The sequence below is a fragment of the Lepidochelys kempii genome, chromosome 1 (genome assembly GCF_965140285.1).
Source record: "Lepidochelys kempii isolate rLepKem1 chromosome 1, rLepKem1.hap1, whole genome shotgun sequence".
Lineage (NCBI taxonomy): Eukaryota > Metazoa > Chordata > Testudines > Cheloniidae > Lepidochelys > Lepidochelys kempii.
In genome coordinates, this window is record NC_136380.1 from 135,485,902 (window position 1) to 135,509,696 (window position 23,795).

A 23,795-nucleotide genomic window follows, 5' to 3' on the forward strand; every position below is an offset into this window, starting at 1 on the left:
CCTGACCTCTATTCTCCAAAAGAGCTGCAGGGAAGATACAAGCTTTGAAAATTTCCTGGCAGATGGCAGGAGAGGAGGAGGGAAGAGTCTGGCAGCTGAAAAAAACTCCTTGTCCTTCCTTTTTAATGTAGAATCTTCTCTGCTAACTTTGAGTCCAGTTCTTCCAGGAAAACTCCCTCCCCTATAGACTTGCTTTTACATTATCATGTGATTGTTGATAATTTACAGAACAGGAACTCATACTCTGAGATAAGGTTACCATACGTCCATATTTTCCCTGACATGTCTGGCTTTTTGGTTCTTAAATTGCCGTCCAGGAGGAATTTTTAAATATCTAAAAACGTCCGGGATTTTGCCTTTATTATTTTTCCCCAAAGAAGAGTTTTTGACACAGTCTCCCACAGTATTCTTGTCAGCAAGTTAAAGAAGTATGGGCTGGATGAATGCACTATAAGGTGGGTAGAAAGTTGGCTAGATTGTCGGGCTCAACGGGTAGTGATCAATGGCTCCATGTCTAGTTGGCAGCCAGTGTCAAGTGGAGTGCCCCAGGGGTCGGTCCTGGGGCCGGTTTTGTTCAATATCTTCATAAATGATCTGGAGGATGGTGTGGATTGCACTCTCAGCAAATTTGCGGATGATACTAAACTGGGAGGAGTGGTAGATACGCTGGAGGGCAGGGATAGGATACAGAGGGACCTAGACAAATTGGAGGATTGGGCCAAAAGAAATCTGATGAGGTTCAATAAGGATAAGTGCAGGGTCCTGCACTTAGGACGGAAGAACCCAATGCACAGCTACAGACTAGGGACCGAATGGCTAGGCAGCAGTTCTGCGGAAAAGGACCTAGGGGTGAAAGTGGACAAAAAGCTGGATATGAGTCAGCAGTGTGCCCTTGTTGCCAAGAAGGCCAATGGCATTTTGGGATGTATAAGTAGGGGCATAGCGAGCAGATCGAGGGACGTGATCGTCCCCCTCTATTTGACATTGGTGAGGCCTCATCTGGCGTACTGTGTCCAGTTTTGGGCCCCACACTACAAGAAGGATGTGGATAAATTGGAGAGAGTCCAGCAAAGGGCAACAAAAATGATTAGGGGTCTGGATGATTTAATTGGGGATTGGTCCTGCTTTGAGCAGGGGGTTGGACTAGATGACCTCCTGAGGTCCCTTCCAACCCTGATATTCTATGATTCTAAGAGTTGCTCATTCCAGAAAGAGAGTGAATGTTGATCATTCGAGAAAGAAAGTAAATGTCGATCACTCGAGAGAGTGCCTGCTTTTCCCCCTAGCTCCCAGCGCTTGCGCCGCGAAACAGCTGTTTCGCGCAACTGGGAGAGATGGGGGAGGAGGGGGAACGCAACGCGCTCTGGGGAGGAGGCGGGGCTGGGGCGAGGATTTGGGGAAAGGGTCCAATGGGGCGGGGACTTTGGGGAATGGTTTGGAATGGGGGCACGGAAGGGGTGGGGTTGGGCCAGGGGCGGGGCGGCACGAGCAAATACACTACCCCTCCCCCCCACCATGGAGTGTCCTCTTTTTTGAATGTTCAAATATGGTAACCCTACTCTGAGACAGACCTTTTAACTTCATGGAAATGAAGGAGAGGTTTGTGGAGTGGCAAAGCAGGGAATATAATAAGTATTTCTCCTTTAAAAAAAAGAATAATTGTGTGAACAAAACTTTAGAAACAATTCCTAAGACCTTGATTAGATTTACATACAAGATGATGTTCAGTCAGGGATTGTTTTCTAGTGTTATATTTTTATTAAACGCTCAACCATTGTGCAGTAGGTGGCATTGATTCCCATGGGAGTTAGGCACATATATATATATATAGATAGATATAGATATATCTTTGAGGATCTGGGCCTTTGATCAAAGAATGGAGAGAGAGTTTTAATATCCAATACTGACAGTTTGGCAACTTTCACTAGCCCTAAATTTAATTTTAAAAAAGTTTTTGTTTCTTTGTTTTTAAATAAAATTCTCAATCTAAATAAAGTAGTGGGGGGGGGAAGCTACTCTATGACAATGCAATGAAGACTATTGTGTCCACAGGGGCACTAGTGATGTCAGATTGACCTCTAGGAGATTAAATTTTGACAAGTCTACTTTAAATTCTGTGTTTTGACACTTACCCTTTAAATCAGGAGTTTAGCCTATGTCCTTTGCATGCTAAACCTTCTGGTGCATTCCCTCTGAGTATTGAATTTTAATGCCCGCCCTTGGAGTGAAGAATTTGTTCTTACACTGGTAGATCACTGTCAGCACACCCAAATCAACAGCTAGGAGTCTGGAAGCCCTTATGCTTGTCACAAAATTACAGTTAAGGTGAGGGACAGCTATTGAACCTGATGACTCTGTCAATTATGTGAACATTCTCAGAAAAATAACAGATTTAAAAGTATAAGGCTTTTTAAGAATAGAATGAAATGTACACTGGAGGGGGGAAAAAGCAAGCCCTCAAAATACTGCACTCTAAATCATTGTCCTGTTATAGCAGAAAAGATTAAATACCTCATTTTTCACAGATTATCTGAAGCGTGTTTGCATGCTTAGGATGTTAGTGAGATTGTTTTCCCAATGTAATTGCAAAATGTATCATCTTAATTGTATAGTCCTAACATTGTTTTAATATCTAGGCAATGTAGATTACATAATAAACTGTGATTTTTTTTCCAGTTTACATTCTCAGAAACCAGGGCCTTAATTTCAAGAGGGGCTTGATATTTTGCAGTACATATTCTGCTCCATCTGCATTCAGCCATCAAGGCAGAGGCGTGTTAGGCAGAAATGAGTTTAATAATGAAATGTTAAATAACTAAGAATACAATGAATATTATCTCTGGCTTGACATAAAATTGTGGTAATATTCTTTGGTTTCTGTAAGGTAGGTCACCAAATATGTAGCTCTGTTTTTTTTTCCCTTTATTCAGTGGCTCTCAACCTTTCCAGACTACTGTTCCCCTCTCAGGAATCTGATTTGTCTTGTGTACCCACAAGTTTCACCTCACTTAAAAACTACTTCCTTACAAAATCAGACATAAAAATACAAAAGTTTCACAGCACACTGTTTCTGAAAAATAGCTTACTTTCTCATTTCTATCATATAATTATAAAATAAACCAATTGGAATATAAATATTGTACTTACATTTTAGTGTACAGTATATAGAGCAGTATAAACAAGTCATTGTATGAAATTTTAGTTTATTCTGACCTCACTAGTGCTTTTTATGTAGCCTGTTGTAAAACTAGGCAAATATCTAGTTGAGTTGCTGTACCCCCTGAAAGACCTCTGCGTACCCCTGGTTGAGAACCACTGCTTTAATCTACTTGCTGCTAAAATTGTAAAAAAGTGCATAGAACCAGCATGTAACTTCTAGAAAGAACCATATATATAAGCTTAGTCTTTGATGAGACATTCTGATACAGATGACAGTCAGGAAAGCAAGAGAATTTTTCTATGGAGAGACTTTATCTGTCTCTGGAACCTAATTTCATATTCTATAGACAAAAATCAATGAGCCTTCCTGGTTCCACATGGAAGATTCTCATGACTGGCTTCTTAATTTTAAATATGTATTGAAATAAAGATATCCATTTTCAGTTATTGGGTTATGGTCAGGCAATGCTCCCCAAAGATGCTGCTTTAGCTTCAGGCAAGGGCTTTCCTCTTGCACACTATCTACAGCAGTGGTCACCAACTGGTCAATCGGGATAACTGGTTGATCCTGGAGACGCTCCCAGTCGATCGTGACCCTGGCAGCTAAAAGTCTGGCAGCACAGCAGGGCTGCCACTAAGGCAGGCTTGCTCTCTGCCTGCCCCAACCCCATGCTGCTCCCAGAAGTGGCCCACACGCCCACGTGGCCTGGGGGGGCAGAGGTCTCCACGCGCTGCACCTGCCTTCAGGCATTGCCCCCACAGCTCTCCTTGGCTGGGAACGGAGAAATGTGGCTAGTGGGAGCTGTGGGGGTGGTGCCTGCAGAGGGGGCAACGCATGGAGCCATGTGCTCCCCACACCTCCCTTCCCAGAGGTCACAGGGGCACATTGGCCCCTTCCAGGAGTGGCCTGGGGCCGGGGCAGGCGGGGAGCCTGCCTTAGCCCTGCTGTGCCACCGACCAGGAGCCACCCGCAGTAAGTGCTGCCCGAGGGGAGTCCTCACCCCAACCCTGAGCCCCTTCCCAGAGCCAGCATCCTATATGCTCTCCTGCACCACAAACCCCTTCATGCACCCCAAGCCCCTGCCCCAGACTTGAGGCCCCTCCCAGAGCCAGCACCCCACAACCCCTCCTTCATCCCAACACTCTGCTCCAGTCTGGAGCCCCCTCCTGCACCCAAACTCCCTCCCAGAACTTGCACCCCTCACTCCCTCCTGCACCCCAACCCCCTGCCCCAGGCTCAGCCCAGAGCCCCCTCCCGCACTCTGAACCCCTCGGCCCCCGCCCAGAGCCCACACCCCCTCCCGAACCCCAACCCGCTGCCCCAGCCTGGTGAAAGTGAGTGAGGGTGGGTGAGAGCAAGCGACGGAGGGATGGGGGGATGGAGTGAGTGGGGTGGGGCCTCAGGGAAGGGGCGGGGTAGATCCTGAGTTGCACTTAAATTCAAAAAGAGATCTTGTCCATAAAAACATTTGAGACCACTAATCTACAGTAACTTTTGGGAGCTCTAAAGCCAAACAGGGACTTTGAAAAATGTGTAAGTAGCTAGTATACTATGATGAACTAATCCAGTCACCAAACCATGCCTTGTGACTAGACCCGACTGTGATTTCACTTCCCTGCAACATGGAGTCTAAAAACATAAAATGAGTTTAGAAATAGTGTGTTCCCCTTTAAGTTATTTTTTGCCTGTGGGGTGAAAAGCTTTAAAAACAAGATGAGTCAGGAGTATACAAAAGATCTATTTTCTCTCACCTGACCAAAACCTACATGTAACCAGATTTTCTATCTCCTGCACATATGTTGTTATTAACCTCTCTATCCCCTCCATGCCCTCTCCCCTGTTTACTGTAAAGCTTGAAAGCAGAGTTTTGTTTCTGACAAGATTACTTCATGGAAACATTATTATGTAAATCATTAATATAGACACGGAAATGCCTTTTCCCTGAATCAAAACTGTTCCCTGGTTAAATGTTTTTCCCTGAAGGAAAGTGTTCTTGTATTACATGCAGTTAAGGAAGGAGTTGAAAGGGGAAACTCATGACTTGGGTTGTTCTCTAAGATTGCTCTGTGTGGAAAATGTACTGGAGAGATAGAACTCTCTTAATCACATTCCCAGGCTGGATCGTCTGCCTTTTGCTCCCTTCACCTTGTGGATGTGAAGAGAAGTACTTGGCGCATGGTGCTGGGCATTTTAATTGTAAGGTGGCCTGCATGAGACACAATGTGTAAGCAACAATTTGGGTCTGTTAATCCAAGATAATTCTCCCTGCCATCATCACCTTCAACAAATTGAACCCAGAATCTTGATGCTGTGAACCTAGCTGCCTGGAAAACGAGTTAAGTGGTCACTCAGTGAAAAGATGGTTTTTATACCCATAGGGACAGCGGCAATGTAACCTACTATCTAAGGAAAAAACAAATGTTGGTAATACCAGTTCCTAATCTTCATCAGCATCGATATTTACTCCAAAAATAATTAATAATAATTTACATATGACTAACATGGAAGCAATTTGCATAATTCACATTGGAAGCCAAAACAACTCAATCCAAAAGAAGTGGTTGGGGGCTTGAAAAATGTACCCAATGCTTACTAGCCAGAATGAAAAAACCCTGTGATGTCATGCACCCCCCCTGCAGTTTAAAGGAGTAATATAAGTCTGGTCTCTTGCAGGTCTTGTATACTTGATTGAATTGTGACCATACAAATCTGCTATTATTATTTCACTCAGTTTGGGAAAGCTGAGCAGGAACACAGGCAGGTGCTGGGGCTCTTCAATGTGATGAAGAACCAGAAGCAGGGCAGCACAGATGCTGCACACAGCAGCTAGAAGGTTGCTTCTGTTAGTGTTCAAAATGTGTTAGCGACAGGTGCTTTGCAGGTATGGAGGGAGACACAGGATCTGCGGTGGAACAAACCATCTTTTCAATATTTTAAGGGCTGATTGAATAACAGAAAAATAAATATTCTTTGCACGTGTAATTCAGTGAATGTATCTGTTCATCAATAGTATGTGACCAGCTACCAGACCTGGTCGAATACTACAAAAAGTGGTTCTCAAACAAATTGTTCAACGAATACCTGTAAAATTCATCCAACGTGTTCTCCAAGTTTTGTTCTTCCTGACTTCACTGTGTTTTTAATCTTTCCGCCCTCACTCCCGCGGCTTCCCAGCTGCCGCAAGGTGGGTTGTCTACTAGTCTATCCCTCTCCTATCCAGCTCTAGCGAACAGCTCCAGAGTCTGCTACTGCTTCCCCAAACAGCAGTGTGAAGAGTTTACTTGATTCTTGTCAGTTAACTGCTTCCCTCTGGGTTCTGAATAGCAACCGTGAACCCTGACAAAACTGCTTAGTTTTTACTCTGCTGCAGCTTGGCAAAGCTCTGAGTCTCAGCATCAGCACTTAGCAGCCGTAGACTTAGGAACTCAGCACTGCATCAATGTACACTTGGAAGCTTATCTTCACAACAGTAAGGGATAGAACTTCCTTTACTAATGAAAGCTTAGATTCTGCAGAAGTTGATAGCACTTGCCTAGGAAAGATTCCTACTCACTCTAAATGAGTGAATTTTGTGACATTTGCAAACAATTGTTGATAAATATGCATTTGCTTTTTAGCTTACCTAAAATATTTTTATTAGCAAGCTCATTTTGTCAAAGGGTAATGTAAACCAAATTATGTACATTACTGGTAACAACATAGCACTCCAGTTAGGAAAAATTTTTCTTTTCACTGCAGAGTAGGCTATGAGCATAAATACAATAATTTTAATTAGCCAAGACATTCTTTTCAGTCTCTGAAAACTAATAAAAGAAAAAACTGAACCCAGAGTTTATATTGAATAGATTAACAACTTACGCGATTGCTGATTTTAAAATAATCTTTTTTAAAGTAAAAAGAAAAGCGTAGCTTTAGAGCTTTACACACTCCAGATTCATAACATATGCCCAAGATGCTCTGTACAGTAAATTATATAAATGAATGAGAGCATGTGGTAAACTGGCCAGCAACACTGCTGAATCAGAATTTCTGCTGGGGTTCTGCCCACTTTCTCAAATCTTTCTTGGGGTTAGGAGGAAGAGATTTATGGCAATCATTTCCATGTGGAAAAGACTTCCATATACAGACGCACAAAATGAAGGGGTTTGAGTGCCAGGATTCTGGTCTGAATTACTGTGCCATGTGCATGAGAACTTAAGAAGGGTCCCCTGTTTAGCCACTCACAAAAATCATTATAAAATCTCATTTGCCATGAGTTGTACAGCTTCCAGTGGCACATGGATGTATGTTTTTGGCAACCAACCAATCAATTTTCCATCCCACACTCAATAAGCAAAAGTCATTCTGAATTAGTCTCTGCAGTTCAGTGCCTGCCAATGGTCTAACCTTGGAGATATAACAGAAAAAGTCAGCCGATGATCACCTAAATTTTGCTTAATGTGGAACTAAATAAGTCATGTTCTGTTGGAAGATTTGCTCTTAAAATTGTCTCTATGTCAATGTGTAATGATTTAAAACTTACTCAAGTAGAAACTTCTTCACATTGGAAAGGGAATGAAACTCTTAGATTAGATCAAAAAGGCTAGTCCTCAAAAGTAGATAAGAATTAAAGTAGCATTAGCAATAAATCAAATAATATCGGGGAGAGAGAGAGTACAATCTCTGTAATATGGCACTTGAAAATTCAACATGTTTCAGAAATTAAGAAATGTACTTCATTTCAAAACATCTTTCCCCCTCTTCATTTTCTCTCTTTCTGCTACTGGGCTTATTACTAAAAGTTTAGATAATGTTTTTAATGTGCTTCAGACACAAAAATCCCTACATAAATGTTAGGTATTATTAGTAAGTCCAGATACTTCTATAAAAAAAAATTCCCAAGACATTTAATGGATTTAGGTTATCTTCTAATCTTCAACAGTTTACCAAAATGATTTTCAGAAAAAAACAATTGGAAGCTTCATTAAAAAGCATATGTCAGAAGAACACCTATCCTTGTATTGCAACATATTCCATGCACTGGTCTAACATGAAAGGGAAAATATCAATGAATGTTGACAACAGGAGCTTCTCATAAGCATATGCTATAGCTGTCAATCTCGTTGCAAGAGTCAGAAAGCTGAAATAATTATTGTAAAGGTTATGGTAGTTCTGCAGCATAATTAAAGTATCCTTAAAAACGTACCTTATTTCCAATGAACATTGCCTCTGCAATATTTAATGCACTGTTCTTAGAAATAAGATCTAAAAATCACATAATTATTTGTGAAAATCTCAGTCACAGTCTCACCACTGATGATGCAAGAGGTCTTCTCTGCAGCATGTGACATCTGGAACAGTCCTATATTTCTGTGTATCATCACGTCACTGTCTTTTCAAATTTAAAACTTACCTAGCCTCTGAGTACATTAATAGGAAGGGGTATTTCTCTGTGGTTCTCCAGGTGCTTGTGGATCACCGTGGGCGTTTCATTGACATTAACTCAGGCTGGCCCGGAAAGGTGCATGACACACGCATCTTTCGGAACACTGGCTTGTTCAGGAAGCTGCAAGCCGGGACTTTTTTTCCCAGACCAGAAGATCACCGTAGGGGAAGTCGAAATGCCCATTGTGATCCTTGGAGACCCCACTTATCCTTTGGTGCCATGGCTCATGAAACCCTACACAGGGAGCCTTGACAGCACCAAGAAGCGGTTCAACCACAGGCTGAGCTGGTGCAGAATGACTGTGGAGTGTGCTTTTGGCCATTTAAAGGGCCGCTGACACTCTCTGTGTGGGAAGCTGGACCTGGCTGATGACCGCATCCCCGCAGTTATATCCGCGTGCTGTACCCTCCATAACATTTGTGAAGGGAAGGGTGAACAATTCACTCAGGCATGGAACTCGGAGGTTCAACACCTGGAGGCTGAATTTGAACAGCCAGGAGCAGGGCTATTAGAGGGGCCCAGCGTGGGGCTGCAAGGATTAGGGATGCCTTGAGGGAGCAATTTGAGGCTGAAAGCCACCAGTAATGTCTGGTGCCCTGCAGTGAAGTGCAGTGGTTCCAATGCTAGTAGGAATCTGTGTTTGCTACACTGCTTGCAGTGCCTGCTGTTTCCTGGACTAAGGTATCTTTTACTTTATGCAATAATAAAGAATGTTTTCAAAGCCAAAAAATCCATTTATTGAAAAGAAAATTCATTTATTGAAAAGAAACACAACTGCTTGGGAAACAAAGGGCAAGGGGGTGGAGTGGGGAACGGTACAATCACAGATTTGCATATGTCCTGTTATCATACTCAGCCTTCCTGTCTGGAGTGCTGTGCAATGAGTGCTGCACTTCAGGATGGCTATACTGCACGGTGATGGGGGGTGAGTGCAGTGGGTGAGGGTCGTAGTTTTCAGGGCTGGGTGGTGAAGCTACAGGTATTGGAGGCAGCTGGTGGTGGTAAGAACCCGGATGTTGGGGAAAGTGGGTTGGAGGTGACATGGGGGCACAAGGGAAAGAGTTTTGGGACAAGGGCTGCAGGGGGGGTCAGACACAGTAGTGCTCCACCTGCATGGCTATGAGCACGTGGATCGGGTCTGCTTGGTGCTCCATTGTGCTTATCAGCTGATCCGTGCTTTGCTGCTGGAGCACTGCGCTTTTGTGCCGGTGTTCCTCATTCTGCTGGAAGATCCTTTCACTGTCCTGCCACTCCTGCACTGTTTGATTTTCATTGCTTGAATGCTGCATTACGTCATGCAACGTCTTCCTTGCTTCTACATGGCCTCTTTCTGATTCTTTGGTGTCTTTCGGCTGGCAATAACACAGACAGCTGAGATCTCAAGGTTGCATCTGTAAAGGCCAAATGCAACACTTAACAGAGGCAGCATTGTTCACACCAGACAGAGCAATGATTCCCCCGTACTTAAGGGCAAGCACAGTCTACACAATAGCATAAGTTTCCCGTCCCAAAGTGAGCACACATAACCCACGGGAGCCCCAAAATGGTGAGTAAGCATACAGTCAAGTGTGACTGATTGTTTCAGGGCTGTACTGTCCTCTGGGTTTCTGTGCCTTGGGGAGAGCCAACAGTGGCAGGGGACCCCTATACTGAACACTGTCCCCACATTTTCCACAGGAGTTCGTCCTGGATGATATCTCGCTGCTGAGGGTGAAGTGGGAAGCAAGGGAGGGACTTCTACTGCAATGCGGATTCCGCCCTGGCCAATATGCAGCTTGCCTGTGTGCAGCAATGGTCCCCCCGCCCCTCATGGCACAGTGGCGTGGACAAGTTAGCCTTACTGGGACAAGGAACACAGTGGCTCTCCCAAGAAACCTGCGCAAGCACATTGCCCAAGTTCTGGATGAGACCTCTGAAGAGATCACTGAGGCCGATTACCGCAATGTGAGAGAACATATCAATGCCCTATTCTGCATCTAGGCATGCATGCAGCCCTAACCCTCCTCGTCCCAAGAGCCCATACTGAATAACTTCCTTCCCAAAATAAAAGCCGCTTACCGGGAACCTCCTCTGGTGTTTGTCCTTCCCCAAGAACCGGCCGCCGCGACTGGCTACCTTCCTCCTGGCTTGAGAACAGCTCCTGGCTGCGTGCATCTAGGGATTCCAGGGTGTCTTCCTCCGCCTCAGCACCCTTGCTCCCGCTTTGCTGCTGCTCCTCCTCCTCCCGCCTTGTTGAATTGGGCTCTGAAGTGTCCGTGGAGGTGGGGTCGCCCCCCAGTATCATGTCCAGCTCTTTGTAGAAACAACAGGTTGTGGGGGCAGCACTGGAGCGGCTGTTTGCCTCACAGGCTTTGCAGTAAGCATTCTGCAGCTCCTTCACTTTAATCCTGCACTGCAGAGAGTCCCCGTCATGGACCCTTTCCATCATGTCCTTTGATATCTGCCCAAAGGTATCGTAATTCCTACGGCTGGAGTGCCACTGGGACTGGACAGCTTCCCCCCCACAAACACTTATGAGGTCCAGCAGCTCACCATTGCTCCATACTGGGGATCGCCTGGCGCGTGGAGGCCTGGTCACCTGGCAAGATTTGCTGAGAGCACTCCACGCCTGGCTGAGCAAACAGGAAGGAGATTTTCAGAATTCCCAGAGAATTTAAAGGGCGGGTCTGATGGTTGGTCACCTGAGGGCAGGGCAGTAGAGTTCAAAGTGATGACCAGAGTGGCAAGAACAGGCCTTGTGGGACACCTCCTGGAGGCTGACCAGAGCGCACTGACAGACCAGGGCGTCCACACTGGCGCCGCGGCGCTCCAGCGGGGGTGCACCAAATGTTGTTCCACTGGCCGAGGTGGAGTACCAGGAGCGCTCCAGCCGTGGAGTCAGAGCGCTCTACGTGCTTTGCCGGTGTGGACGGGTAGTGAGCTAGTGCGCCTGGGGCTCCTTTAATGCGCTGTAACTCGCAAGTGTAGCCAAGCCCTAAGTCTCTCCCTTTCCAGACTTCAGTGAAATAGGGCCACTTTACTTCAGATTGAAAGTGTCCATGCAGGGAATTAGTGCTAAGAGAGCAATCCTGTCTGTGTCTCACTAGTGCTATGTTAGAAAGTACCAGTCCATCCCTTGTATTCAATAAGGTGTCCTCTGTGGCTGACCTCTGCATCCACTGCAGGACATGAAAGTTTTGATTACCTCAGTTCTGGGTTGTCACTTGTTACTGTAACTGGAGCAGCACATGACCTACTTGGAAAGGGGGTTTTCTTGACAGGATCTGCAATTCAGTGAAAAGAAAACTATCCATTCTTTATGTCTCTAAGGATATTCAAACAATAATGGGAAGTAATCACTTAAGAAAAAGTCTCAAGTTTTGGAGATGTTTCAGAGTAACAGCCGTGTTAGTCTGTATTCGCAAAAAGAAAAGGAGTACTTGTGGCACCTTAGAGACTAAGTTTTGGAGAGTCACACCCATATTTCCCTAAACGTACTTTGCTTTCAAATGGCCAGGTAATTTCATCAAGACATCTGAGGGAGTCTCCAAAACTTATTTTGATCACAAAACAGCTTCTACATCCTGAAACTCATCCAAAAACATGATTCACTGAGTGGCTCTTCCCTCACCCAGCCCCAACTAGATTGGTTTTGAACCCACTAGGAACATCAGAAACATCCCAAGGAATTCAGAGCATGAGAAAAAATATTTAAAAGACTAGAAATTCCTAACATTTCTACCTTTTTTTTTTTTTTGTAACATGAGCATATTCACCCTGACAGTGTTTGCTCTGGTTTTATTGTAGAAAGCAGCATATTTGATGTTGCTCTACACTCCTCCACTTGCACTTGCAGTGCAAGTCCTCTACAAGTATGTTGACAAAAAGGGTCAGATTTTTCTATATCTAATATATATGTGCCAATGTGCACCTGAGGTGCCACCTGCATATAACTGATTATATGTGCACACGTAAAAGTATGCACAAAATTGCACTTCTCTTGCCTGGAAACTGTCAAAAACTGGGCATCCATTTTTGTAGAAAACACTCTTAGAGACAATACACACAATTCATGCAATAGCAACAGTGTGGCCTGATGAATAAAATCTTAACGTTTTCAAGGGAATGGGAGCTGCCTTTTTTTTTAAGATCTCCCTCCTCTGTATACTGCTTTAAAGTAATTTACAGTACTTCTGTAATTCCCTTCTTAGAGACAGGAGATAAATAGCCATCTTGGGGCCAAGCTTCACTGCACCTTGTTGATTATACATCTGAAGTTAACTCTGCCTCAGAGCTCTTGGAACATTGGTGATTAACAAAAGAGAGTGCACAGCATTCAAAACTTTGGCCTGGCTGACTTATCTCCGAGTTCCAGATGAAGGTTTGTCTCAATTTATCTATTTTTGATCCTGTAAAACAAACGAGCAGAAAGGCTAATTAGAAGAGGAAAGCTGAACAATTAATTATTAGACAAGTGAGCTCCATTTTTAAAAGGTCAATTTTTCTCACTGGGAGGATACCATACACAGCTGCGGCCTGGTTCTCTTCTGCCTTATACCTTGCGTAATCATTTACATCTGTGCAAAGTGGCCAGAAAATGCTACCATTATGAGTGGATGAAAGACTCATTCCTACTGAAATATACATGCACATCAATCAGGCTCCCCATGGTTACACACTCCCCATGTGTAAGCATGGCGGTAGTCTGACGCTTCCCATGACGCATGCTTACACACTGGTCACAATGAGCAATGCTGGTTCTGTTGGATCAGTGGGGCATGTGAACTCTAGGGCTGAAGACCTTCCACTTAACGCTACTGGCCATGGCACCCTTGAGAATTAAACTGGGGGGCGTATCAACCTTCCTAAGCACTTGAACTGATAACAACGATCACAGAGCTGTATGAAGAGAAAGCTGATCTAATCAATAACTTTAAATTGTACCTGGAAATGAACAGGAAGCCAGTGCGGAAACAAAGAATTGATGTAATATGCTCGATGCAATTAACATTGCTAAGCAGCTGAGTAGCCACAAACTTCTCTAGCTGATGCTTCCACGGAGTTTATGATGCTACTTGTATTCTTGTAAATGAAGCTCAAAATATGTGCTATATAAACAGTTGGCATTTTGGGTAATGTATTTGTTTTTGGGGAACCAGCATAGGAGTTAAATCAAGTGCCACCCACAGGTTGGCAAGGGCACTATTTCCAGTTCAGAGGGAGATGTTAAGGTTGGTCATTTTGAAGTAACTTAATAAAGCTTAATGGAGATCCACTGACTCCTTTCACATGTCAGAGCTATGGGACAAGTCTTAACAAATTCATGCAATTACAGGAGCGGAAAGGCTGGTCACCCAATGGCCCATTACAGAGCGGCGGGTGCTGTGGTACACGGGGTCCCATGCAACCCGACAATTGGCGTCCTCAACAATCTTGGAATCGTCTCCCGGCTGTTACATTTCTCATTGGGCTAAATGGTTATCCATATCCACACAGCACTTTTAACTGAAAGGTTGCTGGCAGGGTGCTTGTTTTCCAATGGCCCATGCAGCACTCATGCAGGCACTTCACAGTTAACGTGCTCAGGAATCTAAACGGCCTTGCTCAGAGCAGCATTCTTAAAAGCAGTTTTGGTACTTTTGGAATCAGTGAGCAGGTGCCTGGGTTATGTAGGGGCACTGTCGAGGTGGGGCTTGGAACAGGGTGATGTACACCGGGAGAGGCAAACAGGGATATTAAACTTGTGATGGTCAATAACCAATCATGGAGACTGGGCAGCATTTGCTATCTTTCAGAAAGGCTGGGAGCTTGGTTCTGCCCTATGGAATTTGGTTCTCTGTCATTCGCAATAAGGGCCACAACAGCAGTGGTTCAGGGGGTACAGGGGCACAGGCAATTCTGACAATTGGGTGTTGGCATTCAGAGGCATACAATATGTTGTGCAACCTCAGGTGGTCAGTCGCCATTAATGTGTTATGATGCCATTCCAGATGTTGGCAGACCGGCCATGGAGATGGTGGTGTGGATCTGTGGGCACAGGATTGTTTTTCTTATGCACATAGGTGGACGTCCTAGTGGCCTTAAGACTTGGCAACCAGTGTCCAGTGATGAGGCAAGGCTGCGTTGGCATGGAAGGAGAAACATGTTATTGGACCAGCTCATGCCACTGCTGTGTACCGAGGGGCCTGTCAGAAGTCACTCACGTGATGTGGCACACATTGGAGAACACTAGCTGGGAATGTGTAAAGGAGTTCAATTGCTGCCCAGAACAAGAAGGGGCTTGATGCAGAGCCGTGTTATCATACATGCATTAACTCAGGGCCTGGCTGGGAGCTTTGGAGCGTCACCCGGGTGGACAAGGCTCGACAGATTCCACCAGCCGGGTGACCAAATCTCTTGGGGTCATAAAAGGCTCAGCAATTTGGGCATCCTGGGGCACCAAATTATTCAGGGAGTATGGGCTTCCCCTGTAAAGCCTGGGATCCCATTTGTTTTGGCCAATATAAAAGGGGGGGCAGTAAAGATGTCTGGGAACCTGACTGGGTTTGGAGTGAGGGGGAGGCAGCCAAGCTAATTGCTGGCACCTCCTTGTGGCAGATGGCTTGGAAAAGGATTTTAAAAGAGGTATTCATTAAAGGAACAAATGGGTGGCAGTTGGGGACTTCTATGATTGGTTCGTCAGGAAGCCAACCCCCCATACTTATAGCCCACCTTAGCCCTCCTACAAGGGGGGTGGGTGGTAAGGTCCCAGCCATGGATTTGCTGTAGGAACCTGGATGGAAAAAGAGGCGTAGCTGGAGGGAGCCCCCCAGATTATGGTAAGGTGCCAGCAATAAATTTGCTGGAGGGACTTGGATGAAAAAAGAGGGGAGCTGGTAAAAGCCCCCCGGGTAATTACAGAATAAATATGGGGTTACCTGCACTGTACACATTTATCTGCTGGGTAGTCTGAGACATCTAATAATAAAGTTCTGGCCTGATTAAACCCATGTCAGATGGGTCCTGTCCTTTCTGTATAGCCAGACAATAACATTGCTAAGCAGTTGAGTAGCCACAACTAGTTCTAGTTGATGCTTCCAAATAGTTTATGATGCTACTTGTATTCTTGTAAATGGAGCTCAAAATATTGTTGGTCCTATAGAAACAGTTGGTGATTTGGGCCATGTATTTGTTTTGGTTTGGTTTTTGTGGTGGTGGTAATTCCTTAGATAGTAAAACAGTGACATTTAAATAGGTAGAATTCCTAGCACTTTCCCCACCATAATGACAATAAAGGAAAAATTTAAGTGAAATCAGTGCCCATAAAACTGACAGACAATCCTAGAGAATGAGGGCTTCTTTCTCCCCAAAATCTTTATAGCAGCAACACAAGCTTCCTTTCACTGTCAGCCAACATGCCTCAGTCATGATCTGATGGGGCCACTTCTGTTAGCAAGAGAATAATTCAATCTCCACACACACTGACTCCTTGGTCCCGTGCTGAGATTGCCAAGAAGGGTTCCAATTAGTGCCAATTGCAGACTATGACAGTTTTAAAGATCGACTTTCACACTGTGCCAAACCTTTAAAAGAGAGAACATTTATATGAAAAGCAATTTGCTTTGATGGTAATTTTCTATATTCCTGTTGCTATTATTGAAGATATTTATGTTAGAATCAGAGTGTCCTCTCTCTCAGCGTAGTTTCTACTTCTGCTTGATCCTGCAGTGCAGTAATAATCATATGCTAATGTCTTCTTATGTGGCAGTGGCCATTTTAAGCATCCACTATTTGAATTATTTGAGGGGTCAGATTTGTTTGAATACGAATCCTGCAAAACTACCAGCTTCGTATACAGACTAATTCTGCTTCTGGAAATGTTCACATCTGTAATAGCAGACTTAAATCTTTCAAGGAGATTTTTTTTAATGCTTTTTCCTGAATCAGTGCAGCTATCCAAACTACAATAGTGCTAGGAATAATTAAACACACCACAGAGTGCCTTTAGAAATTCTAGTTGATTCTTATTGGACATCCCCAAATCTAATGGCTCATTGTATTTTCTACCAGTTGCCATGGGTGAGGTTCTCTAAAAGTCTTAAGACTTTTGTACATCAGCCCACCCGAGAACTTACAGTGGCACGTAAGTGGCACAGCTCTCACGTCAACATAATTAAACCACCCCCAACGAGCAGCAGTAGCTATGTCGGTGGGATACGCTTTCCTGCTGACATAGCGCTATCCACACCAGCGTTTCTGTCAGTGTAACGTATGTCACCGAGGTGAGTGTTGTTTCATACCCCTGAGCGACATAAGTTATACGGACAAAAGTGCCAGTATAGACATAGCTCTGGGTGCCTGTCTCAATTATGGGAGCCTCCCAGGGCTGTCCTATGGCCACAGGGCTGCCTGGAATTTCTTCAGTGCTGTGTACTGTGGCCTCATCCCTGATACAGCAGTGGTTGCAAAGGGGTCTTTGGGAGGCATCCATCTGACTGTCTTCCTCAGTGATTGTACTGGAGGAATTCTCCCCCAGCCAGAACCAGGAATTTAGGACCCCTTCACACTGCTCCAGATCTTTTACAAAGAGGTCAGGCGTGAGGATCTGACCCAGAATTCTAACATTGTACTGTGTACAACCGTGGAGCTGATTATGAGCTCTTAGCCATAGCTTTGAGTTGTGGAGGGTGCTGAGTCACAAGCCCAGATCCACAAGGGTACTTACTCACCAAACCCCCAGATGTCAGTGCCTAAATACCAGGTTTAGGCTCCACTGCAATCCAGAAAATGCCCGCTGGAGTACCCCCTAACCCTGTAGTCATCTAAATTCACTCAGCACCTAAATATTCAAGGTAAAAGTTGCCTAGGTGCCTAAATTTCTGCCTCTGGTCATCTGCACTGCTTCCTCACTCCAGGTGTCTGGATACCTATTTCCTGCCTAAGCCCCAATGCTATCCATGAACCAGAGGAAGACAGGCAGAAAAAGTGCTTCGCTTGCCTGTGAGGCCTGATCTAGCAGATGTGCTCAAAACATGCCTAACATTCATGATGGTGACCCAAGGTATAGGAGATTCAGGTTCAGTTCCTCCCTCTATCTGACGAGGAGAAAGGATTTAACTAGGGGTGTCCAGCCACTGGACCATAGGATAGTCTTCTGTGGGGCTCCCTCAATCTCTCTCTCTCTCTTATTGAAGCTGGACTACTGTGAATAAATAATGAAAGAGTCATTGGTCCAGAGAGAAAAAGCAAGTGAGAATAACTTTATAGCCTGGTGCTTAGGGCTGGTGAGGTGAGATACACAGGGTTCAGTCCTCTGCTCCAGTGACTCTTTAAGAAATGTCCCTGACCTCTTAAATTCACATGGAGCTTGGGGACAACCTCTGTCTCTCAGGGGAACAGTCAGCCAGAAACTTTAAAATTCCATATAGGTTGGAGTTTTGAATTCCCTTACATAAGGAGATGTAGGAGAACTCAGGGATGGTGTGTGTGTGTATATATATATATATATATGTATGTGGGTGGGTCAGTGTATATGTACTCACTCTCTCAACTAAATATGCAGTTAAAATAAAAGAAAACCCTTTGAAGCCAAGCATAATGGACTACAGTAGATTGATCTCAGATTTAAGATGAAAAATCTTTTGCTGTCTTAATGTCTACAATAATGAATGACATTAAAATGCATAATCACAGAGCTTTTCTTAGCCTAGTTCTGGGAAGTTAGAAATGGCTTCATTTTGCTTTGAATATGATTGATATTTTTACCAACCTATTACTTTTGGCTCCCAGATTTTAACTCAGGGGATGAACACAACACTACAATTCTTTAAGTCAGAAAATGTAATTATGTATGGAGTCTCTGGTGACAGTCATAATTCTCAGATATGACATAATTCTCAGATTCTCAAATATCCAAATATGAAACACAGACCTTTGTTACATATGGCAAAGACCCAAAATGCAAGACACAGCATAGACATTTCAGAGAAGGACGATCTTAGTGATGTCATTGTAATCATTGCATGTCCGAACAATAGTTTTAGAATCTCATGATTCACACTGAATGACTCAGAGATAAGTCTGGGCCTAAAAGGGGGGGCATCCCTGACTGACATAATATAAATACTACTGCTGTTGTGTAATACAATTTCTAAGTACTGTGTACAGTGTTAGCTCCTCTTGCTGGAGACTTGGTCTTCTTATCTGTACAGCGTGAGACACCTAGTATTCATCTGAGTGTTGTAAGAGTTCATATTTTTCAGTAAAATAGATAGCAAATAACTTCTAGTTCTCAGTTCTTAAGAATGAATACAGATTGTGCCCTTCCCTCACTCTCCTTCTTTACATACTGTATTTTCTGTGATTATGAGCTAGAGGCAACTATTTTCTTGGTCCATATCTCTACACGTGATACTGCCCCGAACTACTCTGCCACTGTCTGATTCAAATGGCAAAAGAGGGACCATATTGCTGCACCTGCAACTTCACAGACAAAGTCAATGGCTAACACTGCATTGGAATAAGAAAAGGAGTACTTGTGGCACCTTAGAGACTAACAAATTTATTTGAGCATAAGCTTTTGTGAGCTACAGCTCACTTCATCGGATGCATGCTGTGGAAAATACAGTGGAGAGATTTATACACACAGAGAACATGAAACAATGGGTGTTACCATACACACTGTAACAAGAGTGATCAGGTAAGGTGAGCTATTACCGGCAGGAGAGCTGGGGGGAAAAAACCTTTTGTAGTAATAATCAAGGTGGGCCATTTCCAGCAGTTGACGAGAACGTGTGAGGAGCAGTGGGGGGGGAATAAACATGGGGAAATAGTTTTACTTTGTGTAATAACACATCCACTCCCAGTCTTTATTCAAGCCTAAGTTAATTGTATCCAGTTTGCAAATTAATTCCAATTCAGCAGTCTCTCATTGGAATGTTAATGCCTCATGTCCTCTGAGAGAGATAATACTCAGTAATATCCTTTGATCATTTTTTAATGTTCTGTAACTTGATTCCTAGACCATTGATAGTCTCTTTTTCTTACGGCTGAAGTACCTGCAAGGAGTAGGTGGAATGGACAAATATAATCATAATACAGGGTTTTGCAAAGGTCAGAGAGATGAGACACTGAATTTCCCATTCTCATTGCAACTTTGTAGACTTGTCCTCCTCAGTTAATTCCCTTTTCTGAAATGAAGAGAACTTGGCCATAGATACTTGAATTCTTTGTTGGCTGGGCAGATGATAGAGCACCTTAAAAATCTAGAGGCTTTGACAATGCCATGAAATATAGATTTGGTCTTTTAGCCTGTGTGGTCTAAATTCTACTTTTGATTACAATCTTTTTTCAACTCATTAAGTGATGGGTGGATCAGTAGAATAAAAATGGGGAAATCTGATGGAAGTTACAGACATTTTGATATGCATAAATACCTTCTGAAGCTATGCTTTAGGTATGTGAATAAAAGAGAAAAGAAGCTTGTGCAAAGGGAAAATTTGACAGTGATTTTTTTGTCTTTGCCTTGTGCTGTTGCTGTCCTGAAGTTTTTAGGAGAGCAATGGTGCAAATTTAAATTAGGTCACATGATCAGTTTGTTTATGTATTTAATATCTAATAGCACACACACATCCGGTGGGGTGAGTGGGTTGTGTGTGTGTGTGAACATATATATACACTTTATATATACTCCCTATATATACACACTTGATGGAGTTGTGTAGTATACAGGTTATATAGTTTTAATATATATGTGTATATATATAAAAGTATCGGGGTAGCCGTGTTAATCTGTGTCCACAAAAACAATAAGAAGTCTGGTGGCACCTTAGAGACTAACAGATTTATTTGGGCATAAGCTTTCGTGAGTAAAAAAATCGCTTCTTCAGATGCAGCCTGAAGAAGTGGGTTTTTTACCCCCAAAAGCTTATGCCCAAATAAATGTTAGTCTTTAAGGTGCCACTGGACTCCTTGTTGTTTTTATATATACACATTATATCTATATAGGAACTACATGGTGATGTGCATGGTAAGGGTTTCATCAGCATGAGTTTGTGCTAGTTTTGAAGTCATGAGTGAGTGTAATAATGATACAAGTGCTTTCAGATTGAAAGATGAAAAGAGCTACGTAAGAGCAAGGTATTATTTTATTTATTAATGCAGGTCATCTCAAACAGACGGTGATAAAACATTTACATTACATGCCACCATCGTGCATTTTGCATGAGCCATATGTATTACAGAAAACTATTTTAAGTAATGTTTTAGAGTCTTTAAAAATTGTATTTTAATGTCTACTTTGTGTGCCTCTCTATCCATAAAGCCAGGTGCCTCAGTATTATTAGTCCAATTGTACAAGGCTCAGAAGGGACCCTAAAAATATCTAAAAATGACCAGATATGTCATCTTATACCTAAAAATGCCTGATTTATGGTCCAGTGTCAAAGGTCATTCCAGTGCAAATACTGGTCCTATTCGAAGCTGGAAATTTCCCCCAAGATAGAATTTTAAATTAGTCACCTTCTTGTTATAAAAAAAAAAAAATCTGATACTGGCCCAGTTAGAATCTTGCCTATCCTGGGTCTTGGACAGGTTTAATTTAAGGAGGGAAAACAGTTCTATGACAAATTATTTTTTTAAAATGACAACACTTTAAAGTTTCCTATAGCAGAGCGCAGCAGGGCCCCCTCAGCTCCTGCCTCTGCTAGGGCCACAAAGTTACTTTGAGACCCTGGGGGGTTAGTAACCACAGGTGCAGTTTATTTACAGGCTTGTTCCCACCACCATTTCACCATGTACAGTTGGCCCTTCACCACCTATAGGAGGGAGGTGCTACCTCCCTACCTTTTCCCTTTCTTTCTGCTCCCCCTTTGGTTTTCTTCCCCTGCAGCTTTTATACAGCCCCAGGCTATTTAGGCAGCAGCTGTCTCTGCTTCCCCAATCAGAGCCAGGTTATCTCCAGCCAGCTCAAATTTATTCCCCTAAATGGGAGCTGGCTGACAGAGGGTTGAATCAGCAACCCTTTGCTCAGCACCCTGTCACATGCCCAATGGTTGGAACATTAGAATAAGTTCCTGAGGAGGTGCATTAGTGGTGGCAAGGAAGGTGACCAATTGGCCAATTGAAATATTTGCCTCATGGCTCTGCAATATATTAGAAATTTGTCTGTAAATCAGTCTACTTACCTACTTTGGTGGATGTAGATATAGATAAATATGTAGACACCATATCTATGGTGATGAGATTTCACATGATAAATTGCCTTTATTGCATATTTTTGATTGCCCAAAATTGTAGTAGGTTTTTCACTAACCCGATATAGTTCTATTATTTTTATTAGTTGATTATAAACACAGGATTGAGATTCTCTCAAAATCTATGAACTTTAATTTAATAGAGGTTGAAGGTAATTCCCTCTATAAACTTCCATGATCCTAAAATTTGCTATTTTTCCTCAGAAATATCATCACCATGAGTCAAGGAGTACATACTGTTTCATGAGTGAATAAATCTTACTAATAGAACCTAGCATTAAATGCAGAATATGATTTCTGAAAATAAAAAATTCATGCATGTAATGTTCCTCCAAGTGACTATTTATTTTAACTAGGCTAAATGATTTGTAGACTTTTCTATGAAAGGATGTTTAATTTATTTACCATATGTAGCTCTTCCAAAGCTTCACTATCGTTCAGTGTTGTTGTTGTTATTTTTCTTCTTCTTCTGCCTGGGATAGAGGATACAATAGACAAAACCAAAGCTTTCAATTCCTCTTGCTCAAGGGGATATCTGTACTATTTAACATGATAACATGATTAATGGGAAGTTGATGTGAAAACTGAGAAAGTTTTATCATTTTGACTATAATTTTGCAAGAATATATGGTCAAAGTTTGCCCTCAGTTACACCTGTGCAATGCCATTGACAGGAGTAGAATCTGATAAGCTGGATGGGCTAATCTGTTGACTAATTCACTTAGCAGGTGCTGACTTCACCAGGTACATTCCAAACAGATTTTCTTACCAGTCTTTGAGTGTCTCCTCTGTTTCCTTTTCCCATGGTTCCATTGATTTTTTTCAATGGTATTTCAATAAAGTGAATTGGCAGAGCAGGGTGATTGCATACAGAACCAGTGACATGGTGCTTAATCCTACAATTGTGATTTATTTTAGTTGTTCTACTGAACAGTTCTGGCATTCAAATTAGTTGCATTTCACTTGGCCAGGCAATAAATCACATAAACAGACAATTAATTACATTTGAAATTAGGAAAGCCTACAGAAAATCAACTCCATCTCAGCAAAATGGCAACTAACCTTTTCTTAGCTAATAAAAAACAAGCAATCCAATGATGTAATAAATGAAGTATTGACTTGGGTTTTCTCGTTTAAATAAGCATTTATTTGTCCTTTAAGTTATCAGAATCACTTGATCATGCAAAATTTCCTAGTGGTTTCCTCTCCAGTTTTAATAGACTTGATATGGAATTTAGTGTTGTCCTGTAAACTCACCTGCTCAGATAATTGTGCTGCTTACCTGGTTTCAATTCACTGGTTTTACCCAAAGAAGAGCTATCAGATTTTTAAAGAATAATCTTTCTTTGATAATGTTGTAAATATTTTACTGTAATTGGGATATCCTCAAAATCTTCCTTTCCCCCAATTCCCAAAGATGAATTCAGGAAGACTCTCAGGGCCAAATTCTGCCTTCACTTTTACCTATCCCTCCCCAGTGTCTTCAGCTAAATTTGGCTCTAAATCTGCAGGAGCTGGATAACATGCGAAACAACTGCATTTTATTCGGCCAGTGAAAGAAATAAGTAGTTTGCAAATGATAAACAGATTTGATGAATCCAAACTATTCCATGCTCAGTAGGGAAAGCTATCATTGCTGTGCACAATTATTTGATGATGCCAATAATATCTCCCAGTGTAAACTGCATAATAAGGTTCAAGTCAGGTTGCTTTGTTACATTGGAAAACACTTCATTTTTAACATTCATTGTGACTTTGGCATATTATTCATCTCTCTAATGCTCTGGTATGTGATTGTAATAAACACTTGGCCACAGGATCACAGTTTTCCCCATTAGAAAGAAAAGCTTATTATCTTTAGAGCATGAAAGTATGGATCTTCACTCTGTTTTTTTTTTTCCTTACAGAAGCTGCAAAGAATCGATCCTCCTGACTGTTGTTCAACCTTACCCAGTAAGTATCTATAGTGTTTTCTGAACAGCAGGCTGAGTTCTATGCC

At 42.8% G+C, this 23,795-nt stretch overlaps 1 protein-coding gene across 3 annotated transcripts in view; it reads left to right on the forward strand.

Annotated features, from left to right (window-relative positions):
- The window catches only part of FRMPD4 (FERM and PDZ domain containing 4), a 447,655-nt gene that overhangs the window by 382,995 nt on the left and 40,865 nt on the right, over positions 1 to 23,795 (forward strand). For all 3 annotated transcript variants that reach the window (XM_073354871.2, XM_078854064.1, XM_073354879.2), the window contains exon 5: positions 23,704 to 23,749. In XM_073354871.2, coding sequence (XP_073210972.1) covers positions 23,704 to 23,749 — 46 coding nt within the window. The remainder of the gene's footprint in view (positions 1 to 23,703; positions 23,750 to 23,795) is intronic.